The sequence below is a fragment of the Pogona vitticeps genome, chromosome 1, assembly GCF_051106095.1.
Source record: "Pogona vitticeps strain Pit_001003342236 chromosome 1, PviZW2.1, whole genome shotgun sequence".
Taxonomy (NCBI): Eukaryota; Metazoa; Chordata; class Lepidosauria; order Squamata; family Agamidae; genus Pogona; species Pogona vitticeps.
The window spans coordinates 330,861,981-330,889,057 of record NC_135783.1 but is presented as its reverse complement, the minus strand read 5'-3'; the positions used below and the strand labels follow the sequence as shown (position 1 = coordinate 330,889,057).

General features: G+C 41.3%; 1 protein-coding gene and 1 long non-coding RNA gene across 2 annotated transcripts in view; one reads left to right on the top strand and one right to left on the bottom strand.

The window, feature by feature from the left end:
* LOC144586071 (uncharacterized) overlaps positions 1-27,077 on the bottom strand; it is a 159,450-nt gene that overhangs the window by 109,062 nt on the left and 23,311 nt on the right. The window lies entirely within an intron of this gene.
* The window catches only part of PPP4R3A (protein phosphatase 4 regulatory subunit 3A), a 39,775-nt gene that overhangs the window by 3,489 nt on the left and 9,209 nt on the right, over positions 1-27,077 (top strand). The window contains exons 2-10 of the mRNA XM_072986578.2: positions 1,717-1,772; positions 5,457-5,555; positions 6,942-7,559; positions 14,383-14,460; positions 14,544-14,660; positions 16,544-16,660; positions 20,478-20,609; positions 22,070-22,172; positions 25,764-25,922. Of these exons, the coding sequence (XP_072842679.1) occupies positions 1,717-1,772; positions 5,457-5,555; positions 6,942-7,559; positions 14,383-14,460; positions 14,544-14,660; positions 16,544-16,660; positions 20,478-20,609; positions 22,070-22,172; positions 25,764-25,922 (1,479 nt within the window). The remainder of the gene's footprint in view (positions 1-1,716; positions 1,773-5,456; positions 5,556-6,941; positions 7,560-14,382; positions 14,461-14,543; positions 14,661-16,543; positions 16,661-20,477; positions 20,610-22,069; positions 22,173-25,763; positions 25,923-27,077) is intronic.

Genomic DNA, 27,077 nt, shown 5'->3' with positions numbered 1-27,077 from the left:
TGAGTCAACCTTAAGATGTCTACTTGAGCCCATCAGAATTGAACTCAGATTGTGAGCCAGAGCCTTGACTGCAGTCCTGCAGTTTAACCACTGTGCCACAATATTTTTAGTCCATTTAGTATAGTCATATCAATAACATGAACATTTTTGTCTGAAGCATCTGACATTTTACTAGTTTTATTGATTTTTACATAAGAGCAAGTTGAATACAGTCCCACAACCATGTCTTGAACAGTGACAGGCTACAGCCTTAAGTTTACAAGAGCTGAACAGGGGTGTTGAGGACAGGACATTTTGGAAATCATTAATTTATGTATGTCTAAGTTTATTTGTCTAAGCCGTATGTCTGAGTTTATTTGACAGCACATAAGCACAACATGGTGTAAGAATGGAACCAAATGTTGAAATGGGACCAAATTTAATGTCAGTTAAGTTTCTCGAACTGCTTTCAGGATAACATTGCTGGTTAGAGGAAAGAAAATATGTTCTAGAAAGTTTAGGAACTGATTATTTCATGACTTTTTATTAAATGAACATAACAACCAATCTTTTAAATTAGGCCCATTTTTAAATCTCTTGTAAAAATCTTTCTATGTTCCTAAATCAGTCTCAGTCAAGCATCCTTTATCTTTGTATAATAAGGTAGACACAACTAAATACACTGTGGTGAAGGTGTTGATTGTTTTGATATTGACTTATTATTTAACATTGGAAAAACACTTGTTAGCTAAAGATGAGAAATGAATTTAAGTGATTCATTCAAATAGTGACTTAAAATTGAATTCTATTTCTCTGTAATGTTACTGCCTTCAGGTGCTCTGCAAAAGTCCACAGTGGCTTAGCAGATAAAATTGTAGAGGCTTTTTGGTGACACTGGAAGTATAAAAAGATTTATATTTTGTAGAATTATCTGTTTGTAAAATCTGGCTAAGGATTTGAAATAGTTTTCTGCTCCAATATGCTGTATAATGGCACAGTGTCATGCCACATAGTGGTCTGTCAGTGAGAGTACTAGCTCTGCCTTATTTCTAACCATGACTGGATGGTTATCTTGCTGTACAAAAATATTGAAAGCTTTTTTCTTATGCTTCCTGAAAGATTTAGAGGAGAGATGATTTGTATGGTTTATGTGCATTTTCTGTGTGGGATGCGTTCCCACAATAATTAATACCTTGAAGCATTCTTTGACAGATGGGGGAGAATAAGAGTATTGAAAATCTTGGCCTAAGAAAGTTTGCTTTGCAATAGCCAATTCATGGTAGTTTTAATGCAGTGGTCCCCAACTTTTTCCCAACCACCACGGACTACTTGGAGGGAGTGCCGTGCCTGCAGGGGGGTGGAGTCTCTCTCGCACATGTGCACATCATGCTTGCGGGGGCGCCGCTTGTGCATATGCATGGCATGCTTGTAGGGGAGGAACGTGCTCGCGGGGGGTTAGGAGATCTGTGTCCGTGGCCCTATCCTGGATAGGCCACTGCCGGGTCGCGGACCAGCGGTTGGGGACCTCTGTTTTAATGGACTTTAAAATTGCATTTCTGTTCTTTACAATATATAAGATAGCTACTTCCAGGCTGCTTGAAAAATAGTCGTTCTGATTGTTTTTCAAATCCATTACAGTTAATTTAACTTCAAGTACATAAAAGACAACTTTATTTGTATTGGTGGTAGGAAAATACAAACTAAATACAAATACAAACCTCTTGTCCTTTTCTTCAGGTTCACTTCTTCTGGAATCAAAAATCAATCCAAATACTGCATACCAGAAGCAACAGGTAATAATCAAGGCAATAATATTTCTCTCTATAGCTAGATTTTTAATGGTTTCTCGTCTTTCTTCTCAAGGAAGACTTCTAGCTTTCCTTCTTAATTTGAAGATACTGCTTTTGGGCTGATCATGTATTAAGAGTTGCATCCTGGGTTGTGAACAGCTTCTGTGATTCAGAGTGTGTTTCTTTTTTATATTTCACTGGTAATACAGAGAGAGTGGTACAGTTGTTTACATGGCCAGCCTATTGTATTGGTACTGTTATAACAGAATTTTTGTGGTCTGAAGATTTTCAAGTCTTTTATTTCAGACTTAGGGATGTACTATTTGAATTTTTTGGACTCTTAAGTTCCAGAAATTCCCCAGGTAGAACTTTGGGAGTTCCAGCCCACAGGTCCATACCTGATTACACCTACATTTCACTGACCTGGAGCAAATGTTCCATGGCTCTCTTGGGCCTAGTTCCTGTAGTTAATGTACACAAAAGGAAACTGTAATAGTGCTTTCTTGACATTGGAGTTCTTTGGGAATAGGCCTGAGACAGCCATGGAACCTCCAAGCTAGGCCTTAAGTGAAAGGTGTGGATTGGAATTTCTACCTGAAAAATTATTGGATTGTTCTGGGAGTTGGAGTCCAGCAAACCCAAAAAGCACGCATCCTATTCAGTCACTTTTGCTCTGCTGATGCAATGGTGCCAATGAAATGGGGAGTATAATTTTCAGCAATTCCCTGTCCTGCCTATAGTATACATTGCTACTCTTATCAGTTCCAAAGGGTCAAGAGGGAATGGTTTGTGGTCTTGTGTTTAGGGAGATAAAATGTAAAGCTTTTGATTGCAATTCCATGCAAACTGCAATTTCCTGTTGAATCAAAATATAAAAGACAGAGGCAATTCTAAACAAAGTTCATACAAACTCTGTTACAGTTTGATCCTCTTTTTAAAATTACATGTAGTTAAAGCACAGTTTCTACATTCAGAACTAATGGGAAACTACAGTTTGTTTAAACTGATCAAAAGGTTTGAGCATCCTCTCACAGGTGAAAGGAGTGGGGTTAGTGGGGAGCATACAAACTCAAGATTGCACCTGTTCATCCACATTTCATCCACATTACAACAAACCATAGTTGGAGTCAGGCATTAGTGTTAATTCAAGCCATGAAAACCTTGAGATCAGGAAGTGTCTTCCTAAATAGTTGGTAGGGAATTAATGTGGCATTACATACATAGTTTACCTAGTGTAAGTATCTTTTTAGCTTGTCTTGGGAAGTTGAAACAGCTACTATCTGATAAAAGTAGTGCAAAGATTTGAGGTTTGTATTATTTTCTTGTCCTGCTTACTTCCCACCACTTATACTGATAATTATATGTATATTTCTGTAGTGTAGTAATAGCTAGCTTTCTGTTAGCCACTTGGCACACTGTACTGAACATACAAATTCTTGAAAGTGGCACAGTTTTATGATTTCAGTAAAACCAGAATCTCTGAGTACCTTAAATTTAAAACATTTCTTATGATTTGTCAGCTTTGTATTCAGATTAACAGGGTGGATAAAAATCAATGATAATTGTTTTAAAAAATTTAAATTATTTTAAGAATCCAATTTTTAGATTTAAATAATGATTTAAATCAAATCCACCCTGGAAATTAATAGATAGATTTTTAATAATCTAGAATAGGAGTCTCCAAACTATGTCCCGTGGGCCACATTCGGCCCACCTTTCCTTTTTATCCAGCCCAGGCATAGGAAGAGGAGAGAAAGGGTACCCAAGCAATTCCCTCCTCTTCCTGCACCTGAGCGGTGATAAGAAGAGGAGTGATGCCTCATCTAAGCCAGTGGTTCTCAACCTTGGGTCCCCAGATGTTCTTCGACTGCAGCTCTCAGAAGTCTTCACCCTAAGCTGTGCTGGTCACGATTTCTGGGAGTTGTAGTCCAAGAACATCTGGAGACCCAAGGTTGAGAACCACTGATCTAAGCGATCCCCCACCCCTGCTGTCTTTGCAAAGACAGCAGGGGTGGGGGATTGCTTGGGTCTCCCTTCCTTCCTTCGGCCCTCAAGAATGTGTGAAAGATATGATGTGGCCCTCATACTGAAAAGTTTGGAGACTCCTGATCTAGGATATACATAACTTAAAATAGACAGCTACCTCATATGTGATTATGCTGTGTTAAAAAGCAGTCACCACATTTTATATCACATACTTCACCGGACTTAAAGAATTAGGTACGTGTGCCTTGACTGGGGAAAAAAATGTATGTTTCTTGCTAAAGTTTACACAGAGCATGGTCTACTTTGAAGACAAACAAGCTTTATTCAGCATAATCTTCCATAGACTGTACACTACTTTATAACTTTAATCATCATGCATCTTATGAAATGGACTATGGTGCATTAAAGTTTATGCCCCATAAAATGTTTCGGTCATTGAGGTACTACATGGCTTTTTGTGGTAGAACCCACTACCTCTTCCTGAATCAGAAAACATAGTAATCATAAGTCTTCTCCCACCTTATGGGTTGACAGCTAGTTAAGACATGAAAGAACATGTGTGTAGACAGATACATTAATTGTGACTTATAAGATCCAAACAGATCTGGAGTGTTTTAGTATGATAGCTGTAGAGGAGAAACAACAAAGGAAAATAATAGGAACACTTGAAAATGAACTATATTACCCTAAATCTTATATGGGGCTGGCCCCCTCCTCCATCCTTTTGAGCCATTTCAGGACCAGCTCTAGAAGGTTTCCCAGCTCTGTGGAACAGGTTTTTGGGGTGCATTGGAGGAAGCAGTAGAATGGAAAAATTACATCTCCTGCCTCTACTGGTTTCTAGTCAATGGAAGTTCTGAAGTAGCTCCTGCCCCTTGTTTTAGAGAAAATACTGTAATGAGATTACCCAAGTATGTGATGTACTTATATACTATTAGAATCCTATTGTAGATTTTCTGTGCATAAGGAAAATCATGTGAGTCATGTAATTCGTGTAAATCATTGCTCATTAAGAAGATGCTGGTTGCATTCCCATGTATGCATACATGATCCCATGTATGCATGCAATGCGTGCCAAGATACACAACCAGGATCTTGTTAATCAGCTGTAATTTACTTCCAAGGCCTATACAATTTCCCTTGTGAAAGTATATTGTGGCAGTAGGAATCTGGCCATTGTATGCAACAAATAGAGAGCAGAAAGGAGTTCAAAAGCATGTAATTATAAGGGTAGGTAGCTTTTGAAGAAGGGCTAGAATATAATGACAACAAATAGGTGCTCATTAATGGAAAGAAAAAATGGAAAAGATTGGATATTTATGAACTTTTCTCAAAAGGCATATGCAAATGAGATGCTGCTGTGTTGACAGTTTTAATGTGGTACAATTTCATATAAAGCACTCACAACAGTTATTCTGTAAAATCTATAAATATGCCGTAGAATATTAGAATACACTTAGAGTATATGTGTTTGTGTGTGTGAAAGAGAGATTCTGATCAATGGTAACTGAATTTCAAATATTAAAGGCTGGCTTTAGTACACTGTACTGTATGTGTGTGTGAATGCCAGCCCAGTATACGATTTCTTAGGTTATGTTTTTTCTTGGTATCTCATATAATTTAAAGTGCAAGTGAAACATTTTAATTTTATATATTCGAAAGTCTTAAATACAATTGTAAATATAATGTTTAATTTTCAAGGACACACTGATCGTGTGGTCTGAAGCAGAGAACTATGATCTGGCGCTTAGCTTTCAAGAAAAGGCTGGATGCGATGAAATATGGGAAAAAATATGTCAGGTAAATTGTCTCTCTTAACTACTTTTTGCTAATTGTAATAGTGGGTATCTTCATTTCCCTCAGAAGTTTCAAACTCATTTAAAAATTAAGTGTTAGTATATTGGTAAATTTCAGAATCTTCAGAATTTGAGAAAGTGAAACAGAAAAATTCTTGATTATAGAAATTTGTTTGTTTATTTATTTATTATACTTATATCCCACCCGTCTAGTTGTTCGACTACTAAAAGAAAATAGTCCACTATTATATCTCACTACATTATAGTGTTGTCTGATTCTCAGGAAAAGGGACTGGTAATGTAGTAGCACAAATACGCACTGCAGTTTTGAATAACATTTATTTATATGCACATAGGGATGGGTGCCTTGGGTTTAGCAACTAACTCAGTTTGTTTTTTAATGGAAGGCCTGATCAGAGTACCTAGGATGATTATTCCGTTTTAAAAATATTTTTGTTCTAGTCTTGCTTAGAGTAGATTGTGGGGTAGTTTACAGAAGTGAAAATCAGTACAGTGGTGCCTCGCTTAATGAGTGCACCATATAACGACGAATCCGGAGGCATACCGACGGTCGCAATGGGTGAAACTTGCATAGCGACGATCGGTAAGCTTTTCGCTTACTGATTTTCGCTTTGCGATGCCTGCGGATCAGCTGTTAGGCGGTTCCAAAATGGCTGCCGGAAGCCCTGAAATGGCCGCGCGCAGCGTTTTCGCGCCCTCCCCTCGCTTACTGAGGGCGCGAAAATGGCTGCCGCTATGGAGAAAACTTCGCTGAACGGTAAGTTTAGGGCCCATTGGAACGCATTAAACAATGTTTAATGCGTTCCAGTGGGTTTTTACGTTCCCTTTAGCGATGTTTTCACATAGCGAGGGTTAATCCGGAACGGATTAACCTCGCTATGTGAGGCACCACTGTATATTCAAATGGAAATATAAACATTAGTAGTTAAATGGTAAATAGAATTAAGATATCAACAATTTCTAGAGACAGCATACACTCAGAATATTTTGGTCATTAATGGTTGAAATAGAGCAAACATTCAGCATACACTTTTTTTTCATAAGCAGTGTTGATATTGTATTACCAATGGCTTCACCAGATAGTTAATTTATATTGCTACTGTGTTCACCAAATACTTGATTGCATTTTTAATTTCAAGGTGAACTCTGGTGCTTCTTGCATTGACGTACTTAATGTACTTCACAGTGTGTGGCCTTACATTGAGGTTCTTGGCTACAGACTATAACTGCACTCTGTAAGTGTGGCATATTGTTGGGGCAGAGGAATACTTTTTAAATTATTATTTCCTAGTTCAGTGGTCTGTATAGTAGTAGGCATTGAACAATTAAAGCTAAAAATGTACCTTCTAGTTTTCTCTCACTTTAATAGGTTCAAGGGAAAGATCCTTCGGTGGACATCACTCAGGATCTGGTGGATGAATCTGAAGAGGAACGCTTTGATGATATGTCATCCCCAGGTTTAGAATTGCCATCTTGTGAATTAAGTCGATTAGAAGAAATTGCAGAACTTGTGGCATCTTCACTGCCTTCCCCATTGCGACGTGAGAAACTTGCTTTAGCACTGGAAAATGAGGGCTATATTAAAAAGCTCTTAGAAATTTTTCACGTGTGTGAGGACTTGGAGAATATTGAGGGACTGCACCATTTGTACGAAATTATTAAGGGAATCTTCCTTTTGAATAGAACTGCACTTTTTGAAGTCATGTTTTCTGAAGAATGTATAATGGATGTAATTGGATGCCTAGAATATGACCCCTCTTTATCACAGTCACGGAAACACAGGGAATTTCTGACAAACACTGCAAAATTTAAAGAAGTTATTCCAATATCTGATCCAGAATTGAAACAGAAGATACATCAGACATACAGAGTACAGTATATTCAAGATATGGTTCTACCTACTCCTTCGGTATTTGAGGAAAACATGTTGTCAACTCTTCATTCATTCATCTTTTTTAATAAAGTAGAAATAGTTGGTATGTTGCAGGTAAGTCTGGGATTTTTTCTTTGTTCTTGGATGTTGTGTAGGTTAACTTGTTTATGCCTGGAGGACCTTCTTTTGAGCCTTTTAATTAAATATAACAGGACACTTAACATAGCTAGAAAGTGCAGTGTTAGGATACTAGATTCTAAGTGAGGATGGTGGGCTCAGATAGAAATCACAATGATGGGTTATATGCTGCATTGTGGCTTCTATTTGCTTTGGCCTTTGCTTTTTTTCTAGAGGCTGAAGCTTGCCAGACTAAGCTATAAAATGTTGTAAGTACTATCACAAAAAACCAAAGCATTGCTTACTGTATTCATATCCAGTGTTGGTTTTAGTCCAAACTGTGTTCTCAATTTGCAAAATCCGTAATAAACCTATGCCATATTTTTTCACGTACTTTCCTGCATTTCTGAGCATGAGACCATATAGAATGTGCTATGTGGTTTTCATCCTGCATAATATGTGTTGTCATACTAATAACTGAATTTCTAATTACATTCTGAAAGATCTGTACTTGTTGTTAAATTAAATAAAATTACTTATTTAATAGTTTAAAGCTATGAAATAATGGACAAGATCCTGTTAATCCAGTTAATAATAATAATAATAATAATAATAATAATAATAATAATAATAATAATAATAATAATAATAATAATAATAATAATAATAATAATAATGGTGTACTGTCAAGTCAATTCTGACTTACAGCATCACTTTTCAGCATTTTCTAGACAAGGTATTTGGAGCTGGTTTAGTATTCCATTTTTCTTGGGCATCCTGCGACTGTGCAATTTGCCGAAAGCCACACCGGCTTGCTGTTCTGGAATGCACGGTGGGCAATTGAATTCCCAACCTCTGGCTCTGCAGCCAGATAAATAACTCACTGAGCTATCCAGCCATATGTTGAATGTACAGTGGTACTTCGCTTGACAACGTTAATTCATTCCAGTGAAATCGCTGTAGAGAGAAAACATTGTCAAACAAAATTAAAAACCCCATTGAAACGCATTGAAAACCGTTCAGTACGTTCCAATGGGTTGAATACCTGCTCGTCCAGCGAAGATCCTCCATATGGCGGCCATTTTTGGTACCTGTAAAGCGAGGAATCCATCGTAGAAAACAGCGGGGGGCCATTTTGAAATCGGTTCCCGAAGTAGGGAACCGATCATCGCACAGTGAAAAAAACCCATTTAAAACATCGTTTTGCAATCGCAAAAGCAATTGCAAAAACGTCAACATAAAGCGGATTCATCGTAGAGTGGGATCGTCCAGCGGGGCACGACTGTAGTTGTGTAAAGCAGATCAGACACCAGAAATAATTAATTTAAATTAATTGTAAACTTCTTTTCCCTTCATTTCAGGTTCCAAGGCTCCCTAGGGCTCCTTTTTGCCATGTAAAAGCTTTTGGGAGACTTGGAATAGGGGCTGGGGAGGTAAGAAATTACAGTGGTGCCTCGCACAACGAGTGCCTCACACAACGATGAATTCACACAACGATGCCTTTTTCTGTTAAATTTGCTGCCTCACACAGCGATGTTTCCTATGGGGGGTTTTCACACAACGATCTCCCTTTTCGCTCCTGTAAAAGTGTCTTACAATGTTTGGACGCTGTTTTAAATGATTGCAATGGTTAGTCCACCTCCTGAAACCTATGCAAACTGATTTTGGTGTTGTTCTGACACTTCGTTAATTTATGATGATTTTTTGAATTTTCTCCATAGGAAACCATTGGATGGTCTGTCTAATGGTTTCCAATGGAAAAAACAAAAAATCATCATAAATTAACGAAGTGTCAGAACAACACCAAAATCAGTTTGCATAGGTTTCAGGAGGTGGACAAACCATTGCAATCATTTAAAACAGCGTCCAAACATTGTAAGACACTTTTACAGGAGCGTAAAGGGAGATCGGGAAAGGGCTCTTTGATCTCCGTTTGCCTTTTAAAGTTCTTCCCGATCTCCCTTTTCGCTCCTGTAAAAGTGTCTTACACTTTTACAGGAGCGAAAAAGGACTTCGCAAAGGCATTGAAATGTATTGAGTCGGCTTCAATACATTCCAATATAGGAAACATTGTTTCACTCAACGATGTTTCCTATGGGGATTTTCACTGAACGATGGCAATCCGTTCCAATTGGAACGGATTAACCGGTTTTCAATGCATTCCTATGTGAAATGGTGTTTCACAGAACGATGTTTCACACAACGTTGATTTTTTTGGAACCAATTAACATCATTGTGTGAGGCACCACTGTACTACTGAATCTTCTGTGGCAGGATGATTTATACTATATGTTGGGCAGCTTAGCTAAAGTCTTCCAGAAGTTGATACTTCCAGAAGTGTTGTAAATGGGGCACCATTATTACAAGTGAATGCATGGAGTATAAGGACCGAGAAACTGAAGGGAAGTAGTTTATAATCATCATCTTAGAACTGCAGAGCTGGAAGGGACCCTGAGAATCATCAAGAACAGTCCCTGTTGGGGAGCCACAGTGGAGAAATCTCAGTCTCTGCAGCCTGATAACTAAACCACTAAGCTTTCCAGAATGAAAGATAAGATTGTCATGGACAAAACTTTATAAAGCATCATAATAAAATTTATAGAAACCAGTGCAAGGTCCCATATTCTTAGCATGCTGAGGACTCAAATTATGTGTCAGTAAATACACTGTCATTACATTATGATGATCAGTGCCAATTTCTAATCTATAGTCAGACAAGGTTTTTAATTGCTTTGTGGCCTTTGCAGAAGGCAGTATATGAAGAAAGCGATGAAAAATTTTTATAGATGTGGAATAGATTATCACACAGAATGTATACTATGGAAACTATATTGAATGGATGATGTAGGTGTCCAAGAGTTCTACATGTTTTCAAACACGTTTGTAATCATACAGTTTAAGAATTTGTTTTATGTATGAGGCTACATGGTTCTGTTTTGCAAATTTGAATTTTATGAAAACTGCCATTATGTGGAAACTATGCACGATTTTGTGTGTATATGATAAGTTCTGGTCATAGGTAAGTTTACAGAAGGTCATTGTAAAATTATTTGTGGAAAATAAGATATATCAGCTAGTTAATGCGTTTCATTTATATTCCCTATTCAGTCCTTAATTTGTACATTCCCAGTACGTGATGATGATCTAGATAATTTGACTGTGCTTTCTTTCTTAACAGTATAGATAACTATCAGAAGTACTGACTGAAGCAATAAAACATAGTGAGATTGTTTTTGTTTATGAAATGACTAGATTCAGTGGCTGGTTAATTGCACCAAAACGGAAGTGCCATTCACAAAGCATTTCTGCAAGTGCATTGTGCAGTTGGTTGAAACTGGAACTGTGATTGATCATTCAATTAAATTGCACAGTTCTCATTGCCTGGACAGGATGCCCAGCACATTTACAATAGCATCTACACAAACAGGATTCCAACCAATATGTACTTGTTTGGAAATATGCCCTGTATGGCATGGTTCCAAGAAATTACTCTATATGAACATAATCCACTTGCCACACTGACTCTTGTCTTCTCTGACTAAAACAAGGGTTTATCTGAAGATGGGGATTCTGTAATAGAAAGTAGACTATAAATCTTGTAGGGCTGCTTGTTCTACAAAGGGGAAGGAATAGACAAGATTGGCACTCTTAGTCCACCTTAGATCCAATCTTCAGATGGGGCTTACCTTCTTTCTTTCTCAACCCAGGATATAATAAAATGATTTAAGAAATATTGAAACAATTTTATTGTCACATTGCTCCTTCCCAGCCTCATCTGATGATGCATTTGGTCTGGGATGACAATGGTGTACAGATAGGCTCTAGGAGCAGATGCAGGTACAGTCAAAAGATACAGTTGCCTATCATGCACACAGAGACATCCTGCCTTTCATATCCCTAAACAGATGAATGGAATATAATCTGTGTGCATGTGTTTTGTATAGTTACCATGGATATTTGCAGTGTGAAAATAGAGAATATTGACAACAGTTGAATACTGGAGAATCTACTATCTAGTCAGTGGCGGATAGTGGCCTCTTAGCCTTCCAATTTATCTTAGTATAGCCTCAAAACTGTGTCTCCATCATTTAAATCTGCAGAAAGCTAAAGTTCTGATAAAGTTATTAGCTGGAGACTTTACTAATATTTCTCTGTCTAATATTTCAAGATTTTGGGATTGGATATTGGCCCATTGTGTTAAGTAGTATCCATGGCAGGTTTGAAAATTTGGGCCTTGGAAGTAAGAAATACCTCCCTGAGAGAAAGCATGTTCTTTGTTGTCCTTAAAGACATAGTAATGCAACCCATACTAAACAGCCAGCTTCACAACTTCAGGACTTGGACAACTAATGTCTGGTATTTAATCTGCCAAATCTGAGTAAAAAGTTGAAGTTTGGCTCAGGTGGTATTGGATGAAGCTCCCGGGGGGTAGCCAGTGCCTAGTCAGTTGCCGCAAAAAGAGCAAATCACCTTATGATATCTTATATATTGAGAAGAAAAAATTCTGTTCAAGTGGGGTATGAGAGAGTGTTAAGCCTCCAAATATATTTTAGCAGATGGAGATGGATTAAAACCGATGATTAAAAAATAATAATCAAAAATTTCTTTTATTTAAATCAGATTTATTTTAATAAAATGATTGTGGAGGAAAAATCTATCTAAAGATAGTTTTCTGTTTACAATACATTATAGTTCAAGGGTTATTCAGCATGAAATAGAACTTCGTTTTGTAGCATGAGGCTGTATATTTACATATTTTATAAACTAATTCAATTAATTCAAGTTATCCAAGCTGAGATAACATGCACTTTTTACAGTAAAAATGATATAAATAAAGTTCAGGAAAATACCTTAATCCCATTGTCATTCTGCAAATCTGTGTACTCATTACAGTTTACGGTTCTGGTAAACACACCCTGGAAATACAGTGGTGCCTCGCTTAACGAGTGCCTCGTTTAGCGATGAATTCGCATAACGATGTGTTTTTTTAGAAAATAATATGCACCGTATAACGATGTTTCCTATGGGCGATTTTCGCTTAGCGAAGTTTGGGACCATGCTTCGCATAACGAATACGATTTTAGGTCCCCTGCTTCACTTAACGATGTTTATTTTTTCAATTTAAAAAGTGTCTTAGAAGGGTCAAAAACGGTTCTAAATGCTTGGATTCGTTAGAGGACCCCCTAAGTCATGTGCAAACCTGATTTGGCTTTGATCTGACTTTTCGTTAATTTATGGTGAATTTTTTTTTTTCGGCCCATAGGAACCAATGGACCTGTCAAAATCTGACAGCTCCATGCTTTCCTATGGGGGAGAAAACAATTCACCATAAATTAACGAAAGTTCAGATCAATGCCAAATCAGGTTTGCACACGACTTAGGGGGTCCTCTAACGAACCCAAGCATTTAGAACAGTTGCTGAGTCTTCGTTAATTTTTTGTGAATTTTTTCTTCCCCCATAGGAAACAATGGAGCTGTCAGATTTTAACAGCTGTCAAAAGTTGGGGGGGAAAATGCACCATAAATTAACGAAAAGTCAGATCAAAGCCAAATTAACTTTTGCATCCGTTTTAGAGGGTGCAGAAGCTAATCCAAGCATTTAAAACCATTTTTGACCCTTTTATGACACACTTAAATTTGCAAAAATTGACTTCGCAAAGCCATTGAAATGTATTGAGTTGGCTTCAATACATTCCAATGGAGGAAACATTGTATCGTTTAACGATGTTTCCTATGGGTTTTTTCGCTTAAGGACGGCAATCCGTGCCTATTGGAATGGATTAACCGGTTTCCAATGCATTCCTATGGAAAATAGTGTTTCACATAACGATGTTTCACATAATGTTTTTTTTTTTTTTTTTGAATCAATTAAAATCGTTATGCGAGGCACCACTGTACATATAAGTATGTATTGGGGGGTCATTTAGTATTCTCAGGCAGCATATGTGAATCAGCGGATTCAGGTTCTGCAGATAGGGAGCTTCCAGCTTTCCTTAAATGCTAGGTTTGAAAATTGTTTGGAAAATAATTTGCTTTTAAAAAATATTTTTTGGTTTAGTTAAATAAAGCAATTTAAGTCGTTCTCCAAATGTGAGTGATTAAACTATTAAACTAAAATCAGTGCTGATATAGTTGTTTTACTAATCTGATACAGGTTATTATTCCAAATATGAAATCTTCATTTGGTGGCAAGTATTAAAGATTATAACAACCAGCAAGAATGAGTCTTTACATTTAAAAATAATCATTTAAATTGAGTCTTACTAGTGATTTAAATTGTGATTTAAATTGACTTGATGTAAATCAAATTTACCTTGTTTGTGGTTTACAAAAAACCCTCAAAAAGTATTCACAATTTCCATTTCCAAGTTGAAAATACTCCTTGCCGAGCTACATGTGGGTATGATCCTGAAAATTTCCCCAAAGCAAACTGTTTTTTTAAATGATGTAAATACATTTCCATTTAGCTTTCAGGGAGGTAAATAAATGCTGCTTTGTAAAGGCAGTGTTTCTGGGTATGGAAGTCAGTGAGAGTTTGTACATTGTGGCCCTTCATAGGTGTTTGGCCTGTGATTGCTAGCACTCTTACTGTGAAGCGGTAATGAAGGATTATTGCAGCTGTAATTCAAAGGCACCTGGAAGGCCATAATTGCCCACCCAGACTTAAGTCAAAATTAGCTTTTTATTTTGAGTGCAGTGTGTGATAGTTGGGTTCATTTTTGTCCAGCATATCTTTTGGGGGGGGATGCATGGGGATGAAACATTTTAAAGTTACTCACTTTAATTTGTATTCCACAATGTTACATGGATTTTTTTGTAGGAGGATGAAAAGTTTTTGACAGACCTATTTGCACAACTTACAGATGAAGCTACAGATGAGGAGAAAAGGCAAGAATTGGTAAGGATGTTTTAATATATGCCCAGTTAAGCAGTTATTTTGTTCATTTTCTTGACAAGTGAAGTCTTATTTTTGTATTTCAGGTAAACTTCCTTAAAGAGTTTTGTGCATTTTCTCAAACTTTACAACCTCAAAACAGAGATGCTTTCTTCAAAACATTGTCTAATATGGGCATTCTTCCAGCATTAGAAGTCATCCTAGTAAGTTTCCAAAGTTTCTGATTGTGTGTCTTAGTTTTTGGCCTCCTATAGGTCATTGGCATTCTGATAATTAAATACTTGGAAGTTTATTATTCATCATTGTGGAACAGTACTTTAGCTATAGGAAATACATTTGGTTTATGTCTTACATTTTCACAGTAAGAACAGGGAAAATTAAGAAAAGTGCCAAAATGCAAGCAAAAACCAGAAAAGGAGGCAAAGACTCAAGAAAAGGGTTGATTATATTGAGATAATTAGAATTATTAATTTGTGGTGGTCTGTGGCAGCAAAAATAACAAGGAGTCTTGTGACTTCTTAAATTTTATTTATTTATTTATTTATTTATTTATTTATTTATTTCATTTCATTTCATTTCATTTATACCTCGCCCATCTAGTCAGTTGTGACCACTCTAGGCGGCTTACAACACACACTAAAAACGTAAACATATAACATATCACATAACATAACATAATTTGCATAATTAAAAGATAGAATAAATTTTTTCCCAAAGATGGCGAGAAACAGGGTATACTATAACAGAAAGAAAAAGAATAATTAGGTATTAGGTGGAAATGGGGAAGGCCTGCCTGAACATCCATGTTTTCAGTTCTTTCTTAAAAATACCCAGCAAGGGAGCTGCGCGAATGTCAGGAGGTAAGTTGTTCCAGAGGCGAGGAGCCACCGCCGAGAAGGCCCGGTTTCTTGTTTTTTCCTTCCGGGCCTCCCTCGGCGTCAGGCTCCTCAGCCTCACCTCCTGACTCGCCCAGGTGACACAGGTAGAACTGGGTGGGAGTAAGCGTTCCGCCAAGTATCGAGGCCCTAAACTGTTTAGGGCTTTAAACGTAAGCGTCAGAACTTTGAAGTCAACGCGGAACCGAATGGGCAGCCAATGCAGCGCGGCCAGAATAGGAGAAATGTGATGGTATCTTTGCACTCCGCTTAGGAGTCTGGCCGCTGCATTCTGCACCACTTGGGGTTTCCACGTCCGCCTCAAAGGTAGCCCCACGTAGAGCGCGTTACAGTGGTCTAATCTTGAGATTACGAGCGCATTTACCAAGGGGGTGAGCGGCCCCACATTGAGATAGGGTCGCAGTCGGGCTATCCGCCAGAGATGAAAAAAGGCGGTGCGGACCACCGACGCCACCTGGGTCTCCATGGAGAGCGCCGGGTCCAGATGGATCCCCAGACTGCGAACCCCGCTCTTTGCGGCAAGGGTCACCCCCCCAAACGAGAGGGAGTCGCCCGAGCCGCCAACAGTGGGGGCACCCACCCTCAAGACCTCCGTCTTGTCTGGGTTCAGCCTCAGCCCGTTCTCCTCCATCCATTTTAGTACGTCCCCCAGGCAGCGCTGAAGGGACAGGACAGCATCACCTGCAGTTGGTGAAAAGGAGATGTAGAGCTGGCTGTCATCCGCATATTGATGACACGACGCCCCACATCCTCTGATGACCCCACCCAGCGGCCTTATGAAGATATTAAACAGCATTGGGGAGATAATCGACCCCTGTGGAACCCCACAGTTGAGACTCCACGGGGCCGAGACACTCTCCCCAAGCTGTACTCTCTGGGGACAGTCCTCCAAGAAGGAACGGAGCCAGGCAAGCGCCAGGCCACCAATTCCCAGCTCGGAGAGCCTCCCCAAGAGGATACCGTGGTCGGTTAGGTTAGTGAAGTTTTGCCTAACAAAAGCTTTTGTGGACTGTAACCCACTTCTTCATATGCCTCTGCTAAAAGACTCCATGCTAGAGTTGCAAATGTCCAGTGCCTTTTAGTTTCCTCTTTTCCAGGGAATAAAGCTGTACCCAGTCATTCTGTGTGGTGTCATGTCTCAGAGGTGAGTTTATTAAGACAGTTCATTGTCTGTTTTTGTTTTACCAAAGGGTATGGATGATGCACAAGTGAGAAGTGCAGCTACTGATATATTTTCCTATTTGGTGGAATATAGTCCATCTATGGTACGAGAGTTTGTTATGCAGGAAGCTCAGCAGAATGATGATGTAAGTAGGCCATCTTTATTTGTTTCCAATAATGTTTTCATCAATATTGAAAGACAGCCAAAATTAGTAAAATTCTGTTCATAATTGCTGAAGCTAAGAGACATGTGTGTTTTTGTTTTGTTTGTTTTTGATTGGTAGTAGCAACTGCTGTTATTATATACAGTGGTGCCCCGCATAGCGACGTTAATCCGTTCCGGATTAATCGTCGCTATGTGGAAACATCGCTAAACGGAACGGAAAACCCCATAGAAACGCATTAAACTGAGTTTAATGCGTTCCTATAGGGCCCTAAACTCACCGTTCTGCGATGTTCCTCCATAGCGCCGCCATTTTCGCTGCCCTCGGTAAGCGAGGGCAGCAGAAATGGTTGCGGCGACCATTTTGGAACCGCCAATCAGCTGTGTGAAAATGGGGCCTTTGGGAGACCAAAGCCCCCATTTTTACACAGCCGGAGTGCTCGCGGCGAAAATGCCGCGAAAACACACACACACACACACAAACCACAAACATAACCCCCCACCCTCCAAAACCCACACAGAAAATTTTTTAAAAAGGACTTACCGTCCGAAGCCTCCCGGCGCTCTGCTGGCTCCGTGCGGCGGGGGGCGAGCGAGCAGGGCCCCGGCCTGCTCTAGCCCCGGCCCTCCGCTGGTTCTGTGTGACCGGGGGCGAGCGGCCAGGGCCTCGGCCTGCTCTAGCCACCCGGCCCTCCGCTGCCTTTGGAGCTTTCAAAGGGCTTCCTCCAATGTCGGGGAAAGCCCTTTGAAACCTCTGAAGGCACCGATCGTGGCGGCGAGGACCCCCAGGGAGGTCTCCCATGGTGGCATGCAAGCCCTGGGAGACCTCCCTGGGGGTCCCCACCGCCACAATGGGTGGCTTCGGAGCTATCTGAAGCCAAAAAGGCAGTGAGAAAATGCGGGAAGTTTGAACTTCCCGTGTTTTCTCCCTACCTTTTTGGCTTCAGAAGCAAGCCGGGGAACCCTTGCAAACAACGCTGGGTCCCCCTCGCGCTGGGATGAGCTCATCCCAGCCCGAAGAGGACCCATGGTTGCTTGCAAGGATTCCCCCCCTTGCTTCTGAAGCCAAAAAGGCACGGAGAAAGTGCATTTCTCCCTACCTTTTTGGCTTCAGAAGCAAGCTGGGGAATCCTTGCAAAAAAACGCTGGGTCCCCCTCGCGCTGGGATGAGCTCATCCCAGCGTGAAGAGGACTCAACTTTACTTGCAAGGAGGGAGACGATTCCTCCCTGCCTGGCTGGCTTGCTTTTCCAAAGGAGAAGCAAGCCCGCGGCCAGAGAGGAATCGTCTCCCTCCTTGCAAGCAAAGTTGAGTCCTCTTTGCGCTGGGATGAGCTCATCCCAGCCCGAAGAGGACCCATGGTTGCTTGCAAGGATTCCCCCCCTTGCTTCTGAAGCCAAAAAGGCACAGAGAAAGTGCATTTCTCCCTACCTTTTTGGCTTCAGAAGCAAGGGGGGGAATCCTTGCAAAAAAACGCTGGGTCCCCCTCGCGCTGGGATGAGCTCATCCCAGCGCGAAGAGGACTCAACTTTGCTTGCAAGGAGGGAGACGATTCCTCTCTGGCCGCGGGCTTGCTTCTCCTTTGGAAAAGCAACCCAGCCAGGCAGGGAGGAATCGTCTCCCTCCTTGCAAGCAAGGAGCAAATGTCGGCCGGCCGGCCGGCCGGCGCTTCAGAGCGGCCGCGGGAGGGACCTCGCCCGCGGCCGCTCCGACGCGCCCGCCCTGAAAATGCCGGCCGGCCGGCGCTTCAGAGCGGCCGCGGGAGAGACCTCGCCTGCGGCCGCTCCGATGCACTCACTGGGGGCCTATGGGGAAAAATCGCAAAGCGATTTTTCCCCATAGGAAACATCGGTATGCGATCCCATTTGCGATCGCCAAATCCGCATCGGTATGCGGATTCTTCGTTAAACGGGGCGTTCGTTGTGCGAGGCACCACTGTAACTTGCAATTTTACCTAATCATTGTATTCTCGAAACCTTTCATGGCCAGGATCTGATGATTGTTGTGGTTTTTTCGGGCTCTTTGGCCATGTTCTGAAGGTTGTTCTTCCTAACGTTTCACCAGTCTCTGTGGCTGGCATCTTCAGAGGATAGGAGTCAGAACTCTGTCTGCTTTGGTCAACAGTGTTGTCCTCCAGAGCAGACAGAGTTCCTACTCCAGTCCTCTGAAGATGCCAGCCACAGAGACTGGCAAAACGTTAGGAAGAACAACCTTCAGATCCCGGCCAAAAAGCCCAAAAAACCCACAGCAACCATTATACCTAATCATGTTGCTGACACCCTTTAAACTATAGTTTGCACATAAGAACATAACCTTGGATATAGTTCCTCCACTTCTCCAACATATATTTCCCTCATTTCCCCTTCCTGTGAACCTTAACCATGATTCAGGGTTAAATCTCCCATTATAGAAACAATTGTTAATACAGTGGTGCCTCGCTTAACGAGCGCACCATATAACGATGAAATCGCATAGCGATCCGTTTTTTTTTTTTTTTGGATCGCTAATGCGATCGCTCAGCGAGCTTCAGATAGGGAGAATTTCGCTTTGCGAAGATCGGTAAGCGTTTCGCTTACCGATCTTCGCAAAACGAAGCTCCGATGATCAGCTGTTTGGTGGACAAAATGGCCGCCGGAAGCCTCAAAATGGCCGCGCGCAGCATTTTCGCGCCCTCCCCTCGCTTAACGAGGGCGCGAAAATGGCTGCCGGCCATAGGAAACCTCGCTGAACGGTGAGTAGAGGAGCCTTTTGGAACGCATTAAACGATGTTTAATGCGTTCCAATGGCTTTCCCTGCCCCGTTCAGCGATGTTTCGCTATAGCGAAGGTTAATCCGGAACGGATTAACCTCGCTATGCGAGGCACCACTGTACTTAGCCAGGTTTCCTCTTCACCAAATAGTTGCAATTTCTGTCTCAGCTCTTGGCTAATAAGGGAGTCTTATTTATCTTTAAATGTAGGTAACATGAGTATGAATATCTGAGGTAAGCGGACTTGTCCATGAAAGCTCACATTAAAATTTAACCATATTCAAGGTGCCACAACGTTTTTGTCTTCCTTATTTTTATTTTCTTTTGTTTATGTCTTATATGCTAGCACAGAGTAATACGGCTACTTCTTCTAAAGCTATAAGTATGAATATAACACTAAGCAGTCTTATCAGTAAGCCTGCAGTCTATTTTGGAGGGGTTGGCAGAAGAGGAACACAATGTTCCTTTCTTATTGATAGAGTTTTTTTTAAAATGAGTGCCAAGCAGGCAAGTAGACACTCCCATCCTCCACACCCAACATTTAACTGCAAAAGTTGTCCATGGTACAATTGGAGTATTTCATTGTCCCATCCAGCAGCCCCTTTAGTTTCTGTGCCATATTTCACACTTCACATTGGATGTATAAATGTAGGTGGCTTCCAATGGGAGGGACAGAGTGTTTCATCTTTTCTCTGGAAGCTCCCTTTACACTCATGTGAATAAATCTCTGTCAGCTGTGGTGACTGTGCATGTGGTTTGCATAAGCTTGCACTGAAGTAAATTTAATGTCAGCAAGGCAGGAGAGAGGATTCTACAGAGTTGTTTCACATAACGCTCAAGAAAATAGGTTGCTCAGATTCACTTGAGATCCCTAAGCTTCAAAAATGATTTCCTATGCAGCATGATTGGCTACTGTTACAGAAACACAAGCCCACAGCTCCATCCATTTCACAAATCATGACCTTTATTTGGAATTATCTGTTCATAAGTCTCTTCTGACGTCTTAGCTGAGACTGACATTTTTGATATTTTAATTTTATTTTTTAAACCAGGATATCTTACTCATTAACCTCATCATAGAACACATGATTTGTGATACAGATCCTGAACTTGGAGGAGCAGTCCAGCTGATGGGTCTGTTACGTACCTTGGTGGATCCAGAAAATATGTTAGCTACTGCCAATGTAAGCAAATACCTGCCCATATATATTAATTTTTCTTGTTAAAACATGTAGATTAATAAGCTTTATATTATAAAGCTTACAAAATCGGTTAATTTTAAAGAGAACATATATAAGATGTTTTACTGATGGCATATGACTCCAGATGCACACAGATGTATCAAATGTCTGTTGGAAATGTGAAGCACATGTGGGAAGCTATTACTGTATATGTGGTGGACTTGTAGAGTAGCGAAACAATATCGGTTAGGAGTGCATACTGTGTTACAACAAATATTGCTTTGTAAGGTTCCATTAACCCCAGAACTGTTTTTATTGAGTATGTTACCAGATAATATAGATAAAGCAATGTATAGTTATATATATACACCATATTTTTTGCTCCATAAGATGCAAAAAAGTGGGGGGGGGAGTCTGTGCGTCTTATGGAGCGAAGCTGGCGATTTCGCCCCCACTGGCCCCATGGGGGGAGCCTCGCAAGGGTCCGAGTGAGCCTTCCAGGACCCTTGCGAGGCTCCCCCCCACCCCCGACGGAGCCAGCGGGGGTGAAATCGCCAACTTCTGCGACCTTTTCTGAGGCTTGAAAGGCTCAGAAAAGGTCCTGGAAGCTGGCGATTTCGGCCCCGTGGGGTGTGGGGTTAGCCTCGCAAGGGTCCTGGAACAGACCCTAGGACCGTTTGGAGGCTCCCCCTGCTCCCCCACGGGGCCAGAGGGGGCGAAGTCGCCACCTTCTGGGACTCTTTTGAGGCTTGGGAAGCTTCAGAAGAGTCCCTGAAGGTGGCGATTTTGCCCCCTCTGGCCCCCGGGGGGGCAGGGTGAGCCTCCAAAGGGTCCTAGGGTGTGTTCCATAAGACGGACCTCTCCATAAGGCTTACTAAATTTTTAGGAGAAGAAAACAGATTATTATTTTCCTGTTTTCTTGTCCTAAAAATTTGGTGCGTTTTATGGAGCAAAAAATATGGTAGTTACCGCAGCTAGAATTCTTTATGCCAAGAATTGGAAAAGTCAGGTGGTACCAAAACAAGAAGATCTTATGGAGATGATAAATGAAACGGCAGAAATTGACATTTTATCAGAAGTGATGAAGGACTGTCCATTACAAAATGCAACTAAAAGATGGAACTTATTCTACAAATGGTTAGAGTCATCAGAGAGTGCTCAAATAACAGATTAAAATGTGAACTAAAATATGGAAGGTAGAAAATAGTAGAATAGCGAAGTTTGAATCTTGATATTGCAGTATGAATAGAATCAATGTTAGTATATTTTTGTTTCTCTTCTCCCCTAACCCCAATCCTTTTCCCCCTCTTACCTTCTGTATCCCATACCCCAACCCAAGTTATCCAAATAATAATAATAATAATAATAATAATAATAATAATAATAATAATAATAATAATAATAATAATAATAATAATAATAATAATAATATGCTTTATATTTGAATGCATTTTATTCCACAGAAAACAGAAAAGACAGAATTCTTGGGGTTCTTTTATAAACATTGTATGCATGTCCTCACTGCACCTTTATTGGCCAATACTACGGAGGAGAAGCCTAGCAAAGGTAGGACTTGGGGAGCCCCTTGCTGCATTTCATAACTGCAGAACTGATGGGTGGGATATTTGTGGTATGGGCTACAGTGGAGTATATTGCTCTGTTGCATTGATAAGTAAGATTTTATAACCAGGGATAGGCTGAGGGGTTTATCTTCACTGCATAAGTGTTCAAATATTTTGCATTTGTAGCTCCAAACTGTTCCCCAGAAGATGGGAGTTAACCAGGATTTTAAATGATTAAATAATTTCTGTTTCTTTAAGCATTTCAGTAAGGAAAACCTGGCAACCATAGAAGAGAAATATGTATACAGTGTTGTCCTCCGTTAGCATTTAGCAGGTAGTTAACTTTTGTAGAATGCATTCATGATAAAAAGCTGTAAGCTCAGTAAGGATGGGATTTTCATATTTCGAGGACCTTCACCTCCAGAATTCATCTAGAATCCTCCAAGCAGAAGTCTGAGAGTGGAAGATAACAAATAACAAGCAAAAGAGGTTTTCCCAGCTACCATTCCACTCCTTTCCATATTTCAGGTTTGAAGAAAGAGAATGGAGCGCTGCTGCTCAATGGTAGTATAGCAAGGCTACCCAAGGGTCTCTGCAATGCTGCATGGGTAAAGTAGTTCCATTAGAGGCTTCCTGTATAGGTCTTAATGCAGCATTGCAGCCATTCTCAAGCAGCCTTCCTATACTGTCAGTGAACAACAGGGCTCCCTCCTCCAAACCTGAAACACACGAAATGGAGTGAAATGGTAGTGGACAATATTCATTCATAAAGCAAAAAGCAAAACAAAGCGTGCTGCTTATATACTGCCCCATAGCGCTTCAAGCACTCTGGGCGGTTTACAAGTTAATTATGCAGGCTACACATTGCCCCCCAGCGAGCTGGGTACTCATTTTACCGACCTCGGAAGGACAGAAGGCTGAGTCAACCTTGAGCCACTACCTGGGGTTGAACCCCGGGTTGTGAGCACAGTTTTGGCTGCAGTACAGGAGTTTAACCACTGCGCCACAAGGCTCAATGTATATACCGCCCATCTAGCAGTCACTACTGTGTCTTTCAAATAAGGTGGCCAATAAGGGGGAGCAGGAAGCTGCCATTGGCACTACATTGGGTAGAGGGAGATATGGGGAGAGGAGACAAGGGAATCATTGTAGGAGAGGGGGAGGGAACAGGATCCTTTTGTTCTTGTTGTTTAGTCATTAAGTCATGTCCGACTCTTCATAACCCCATGGACCAGAGCACGCCAGGCCCCCCGTCTTCCCCTGCTTCCCAGAGTTGGGTCAAATTCATGTTGGTAGCTTCGATGACACTGTCCAACCATCTCGTCCTCTGTCGTCCCCTTCTCCTCTTGCCTTCACACTTTTCAAACATCAGGGTCTTTTCCAGGGATTCTTCTCTTCTCGTGAGATGGCCAAAGTTGGAGCCTCAGCTTCAGGATCTTAGTCACCCCCAAATTGTATCCCAATTCAGACAGCCTGGATAGCCGTGGCAATAGTCCCCCGGATTAAAAATGCTGCTTCTGTATGCCAGGCAGTAAAAGTGAAAACTTTACCCATCCAGGACCTGATCCTGGATGAGCATGCTGACCTGGCCTGTATTGCAGAGACCTGGCTGGATGAAGCTGGGGGAGTTGGTCTTTCCCAGCTTTGCCCACCTGGGTTCTCCATGCAGCAGCAGGCCAGACCTGGGGGTCAGGGAGGTAGAGTTGCAGTAGTCTGTTGTGATTCCATCTCCCTCATCAGGTGCCTTGTCCCACAGTTCTCTGGGTTCAAGTGTGTATATTTAAAGGTGGGTGCCCAGCACAGAATAGGGATTTTGTTGGTGTACCGTCCACCCCGCTGCTCAACAATCTCCCTTCCCGAGCTGACTGATTTGGTATCGGAGGTGATGTTAGAGTTCTCTAGGCCAGTGGTACCCAACCTTTTTGGGACCGTGGACCGTCTGAGTCTCTGAGGAAGGTGGGGCACCCCCCTGCGCTCTTGGGCACATGCGTGAAGCAGTGGGGGAACACGTGCAACCGCCAGTGTGAGCATTCCCTCACCCTTTTGCGCATGCGCCGGAGCGCCTGCACACCCCTGCACTCAGGCGCCTGCATGAAGGGGTGGGGGAGTGCTCATGCCGGTGCTGGCACATGCACGCGCAAAGCAGCTATGGGGAGGGGAGTCTGTGCAGGGGGGCAGGAGGTCTGTCTCCGAGGCCGAGTGCGGCTCAGGCCACGGACTGGCACTGGGTTGCGGACTGGGGGTTGACAACCAATGCTCTAGGCTGACAGTACTGGGAGACTTCAGTGTCCACACTGAGACCAACTTATTAGGAGCAGCTCAGGACTTCATGTCCTCCGTGACAACCCAAGTGGTTTCTAGCTACACACATATAGCAGGGCACACTCTGGAGCTTGTTTTTCATGCTGGGCAGGATGATGATGATCTGGGTGTGGAGGAGCTTTCTATAGTTCTGCTGTCATGGACAGTTCACGATCTGGTGAGATTTAGACCTACTGGAACGCTTAATCCCTGCAGGGGTGGAGGACCTATTAGGATGGTATTAGGATCCCAGGACACTGATGGATTCAAGTGGTTTTCTGATGGCTCCTGGGGAGTTTCGTGTTGCCTCATCAGGCACTCCTGTTGAAGTTCTGGCTGATCTCTGGAATGGGAAAATGGCCAGTGTGGTGGACACAATCTCTTGGTCCAGGCTATATAAAGGACCATATCTCCCTATACGCACCTGTTCTTAATTGTGTGAATTTTTACGTTGTGAGCCGTTTTGGGTTCCTTTTTATGAGAAATGTGGCATCATCATCATCATAATGGTGGTGGTGGTGGTGCCTGACGGTAACACCCACCAGTGTGAGGTCTTTGAGAACCAAGTCAGATGAGTGATCGAACTTAGCAGAAGATGTTCAGACAGGTAGTGAGGCACTTGTCATTCAGGGAACCTTTCTTTTTCTTGCCTGTCACTCCCAGAATTCTGCTTGATGGATTCCTGGTGAATTCTAGAGGTGAAGATCCTTGAAATTTGAAAATCCCATCCCTAGAGACTAGTCTAAAGAAAATTATTAGTCTTACAATCACTCCTGTATCTCTACGGTCCTATTCTTTACACTGATCCGTCATGTGACTGAATGTGATCAGAGCAGTAGATGAGAAGTAAAGATGCCAAACAAGGGGAAAACATTTTCTAAATAAAGACCAAAAAACCAAAAAGAGACAGTTCTCAAAGTGCCTGTGGTATTTGATTGTGTACTGTGTTCCTTTTCCAGGAGCATATAAAAGAATAACACAAAATGTAACAATAAATGAATATATAACATAGCAGTATTTTAAAAACATTTAGGAGTATATTATTCAACTTGTTATTAAATGTACTGAGCATATTGTTTTATATATCGGTTTGATTTGTTCGAAGTTTCCAAGGCAAGCAATTTCAAAATTTTGGATCATATTAAGCATAGTAACATAAACATCAGATTTGAATCTCCTCCCCCCCCCCGCGCCTTTTTTTTGGCCTTTGGAAAAAATTGTGCTTAACAAAAAAGAAAGTTAAGTAACCAAAATATGTATATACACAAATATATTGCTTTTATTTTATTTTTAGATGACTTTCAGACAGCCCAACTATTGGCCTTGATATTAGAGTTACTAACTTTCTGTGTAGAACATCATACATACCATATAAAGAACTACATTATTAACAAGGATATACTTCGAAGAGTGCTAGTTCTGATGGCCTCCAAGCATGCTTTCTTGGCACTATGTAAGTATTACAGTTTCATTTTTAATGTTAAGATTGCCAAGAAAAAGAATTAGTTGTTGACTCATCAGCATCCTTATTTTGACTGCATTAATTCCTATTCTAGCAGCTTATGACAAACCAGGATTGAAAAAATATTTTCATTTCTTTTCAGTATTTTTTTTTCCTGTCTCTCTTTACCTTAGAAGAGAAAAACAGTTGTACTCTATAATTGGATTATATAGTTCCTTTGAGATAATTGGAAATCTACATACAGTGGGGTCTCGACTTACGAATGACCCTACTTGCGAACAATTCAACTTACGAATCCGCCCTATAGGGAAATAAGGACTCGACATACGAACTTCCCTCGAGTTACGAACAGGAAAAAAGTGCCCCCCTCCCCTTAGAGGCTTCTGGAGGGGAAAAAAAGGTCAGAAACTTAAAAATAAATAAAAGAAAGTCGCTTACCAGGCCTTGGTAGCCCCCAAACAGCAGGAAAAAGAGCAGGAAACAGCTAAAAGCCCACACCAGAAGGGAGCCTGGCAGCCATTTTGTGCTTTCCCCCCTTCCTGCCCTCTCCTCTCCCCACCTATCAGCTGATCAGCTGGCTCTGAAGAGGCTTGGGGAGGCTTGCTCAGCACCTAAAAAGCCTTCCTGTGTGTCTTTGTGCTGAAAAAATCAGCAAAACATGCTTTAAAACATGATTTAAAATTGGCTTCATTGAAAAAATGATTTCTAAAGTGCTTTGCAAACTGTTCCCTTCCTTCCTCCTGGTTTCCTGAACCTAAGGGAAAAAAAAAGAAAAAAAAATCCTCCTCCAGTGGCAGAAGGCGAAATAGCAGCTTCCCATTAGTTTCTATGGACAGAAAAGAGCAGATACAGATTAAATGGTTTTCAATGCATTCCTATGGGAAATGCAGATTCGACCTATGAACTTTTCGACCTACGAACCACTTTCCAATACGGATTAAGTTCGTAAGTTGAGACCCCACTGTAAATAGAAATACGTATTTTAGAACAGAGGTCCCCAATCCCCGGTCCATGGCCCGGTACTGGTCTGTGGCCTGAGACGGACTGGGCTGCGGAGACAGACCTACCCATCCCTACACGCACTCTCCCCTGCACAGCCCTGCGCATGAGTGCCTGCACAAGCACTGCGCCGCCCTTTATGCATGC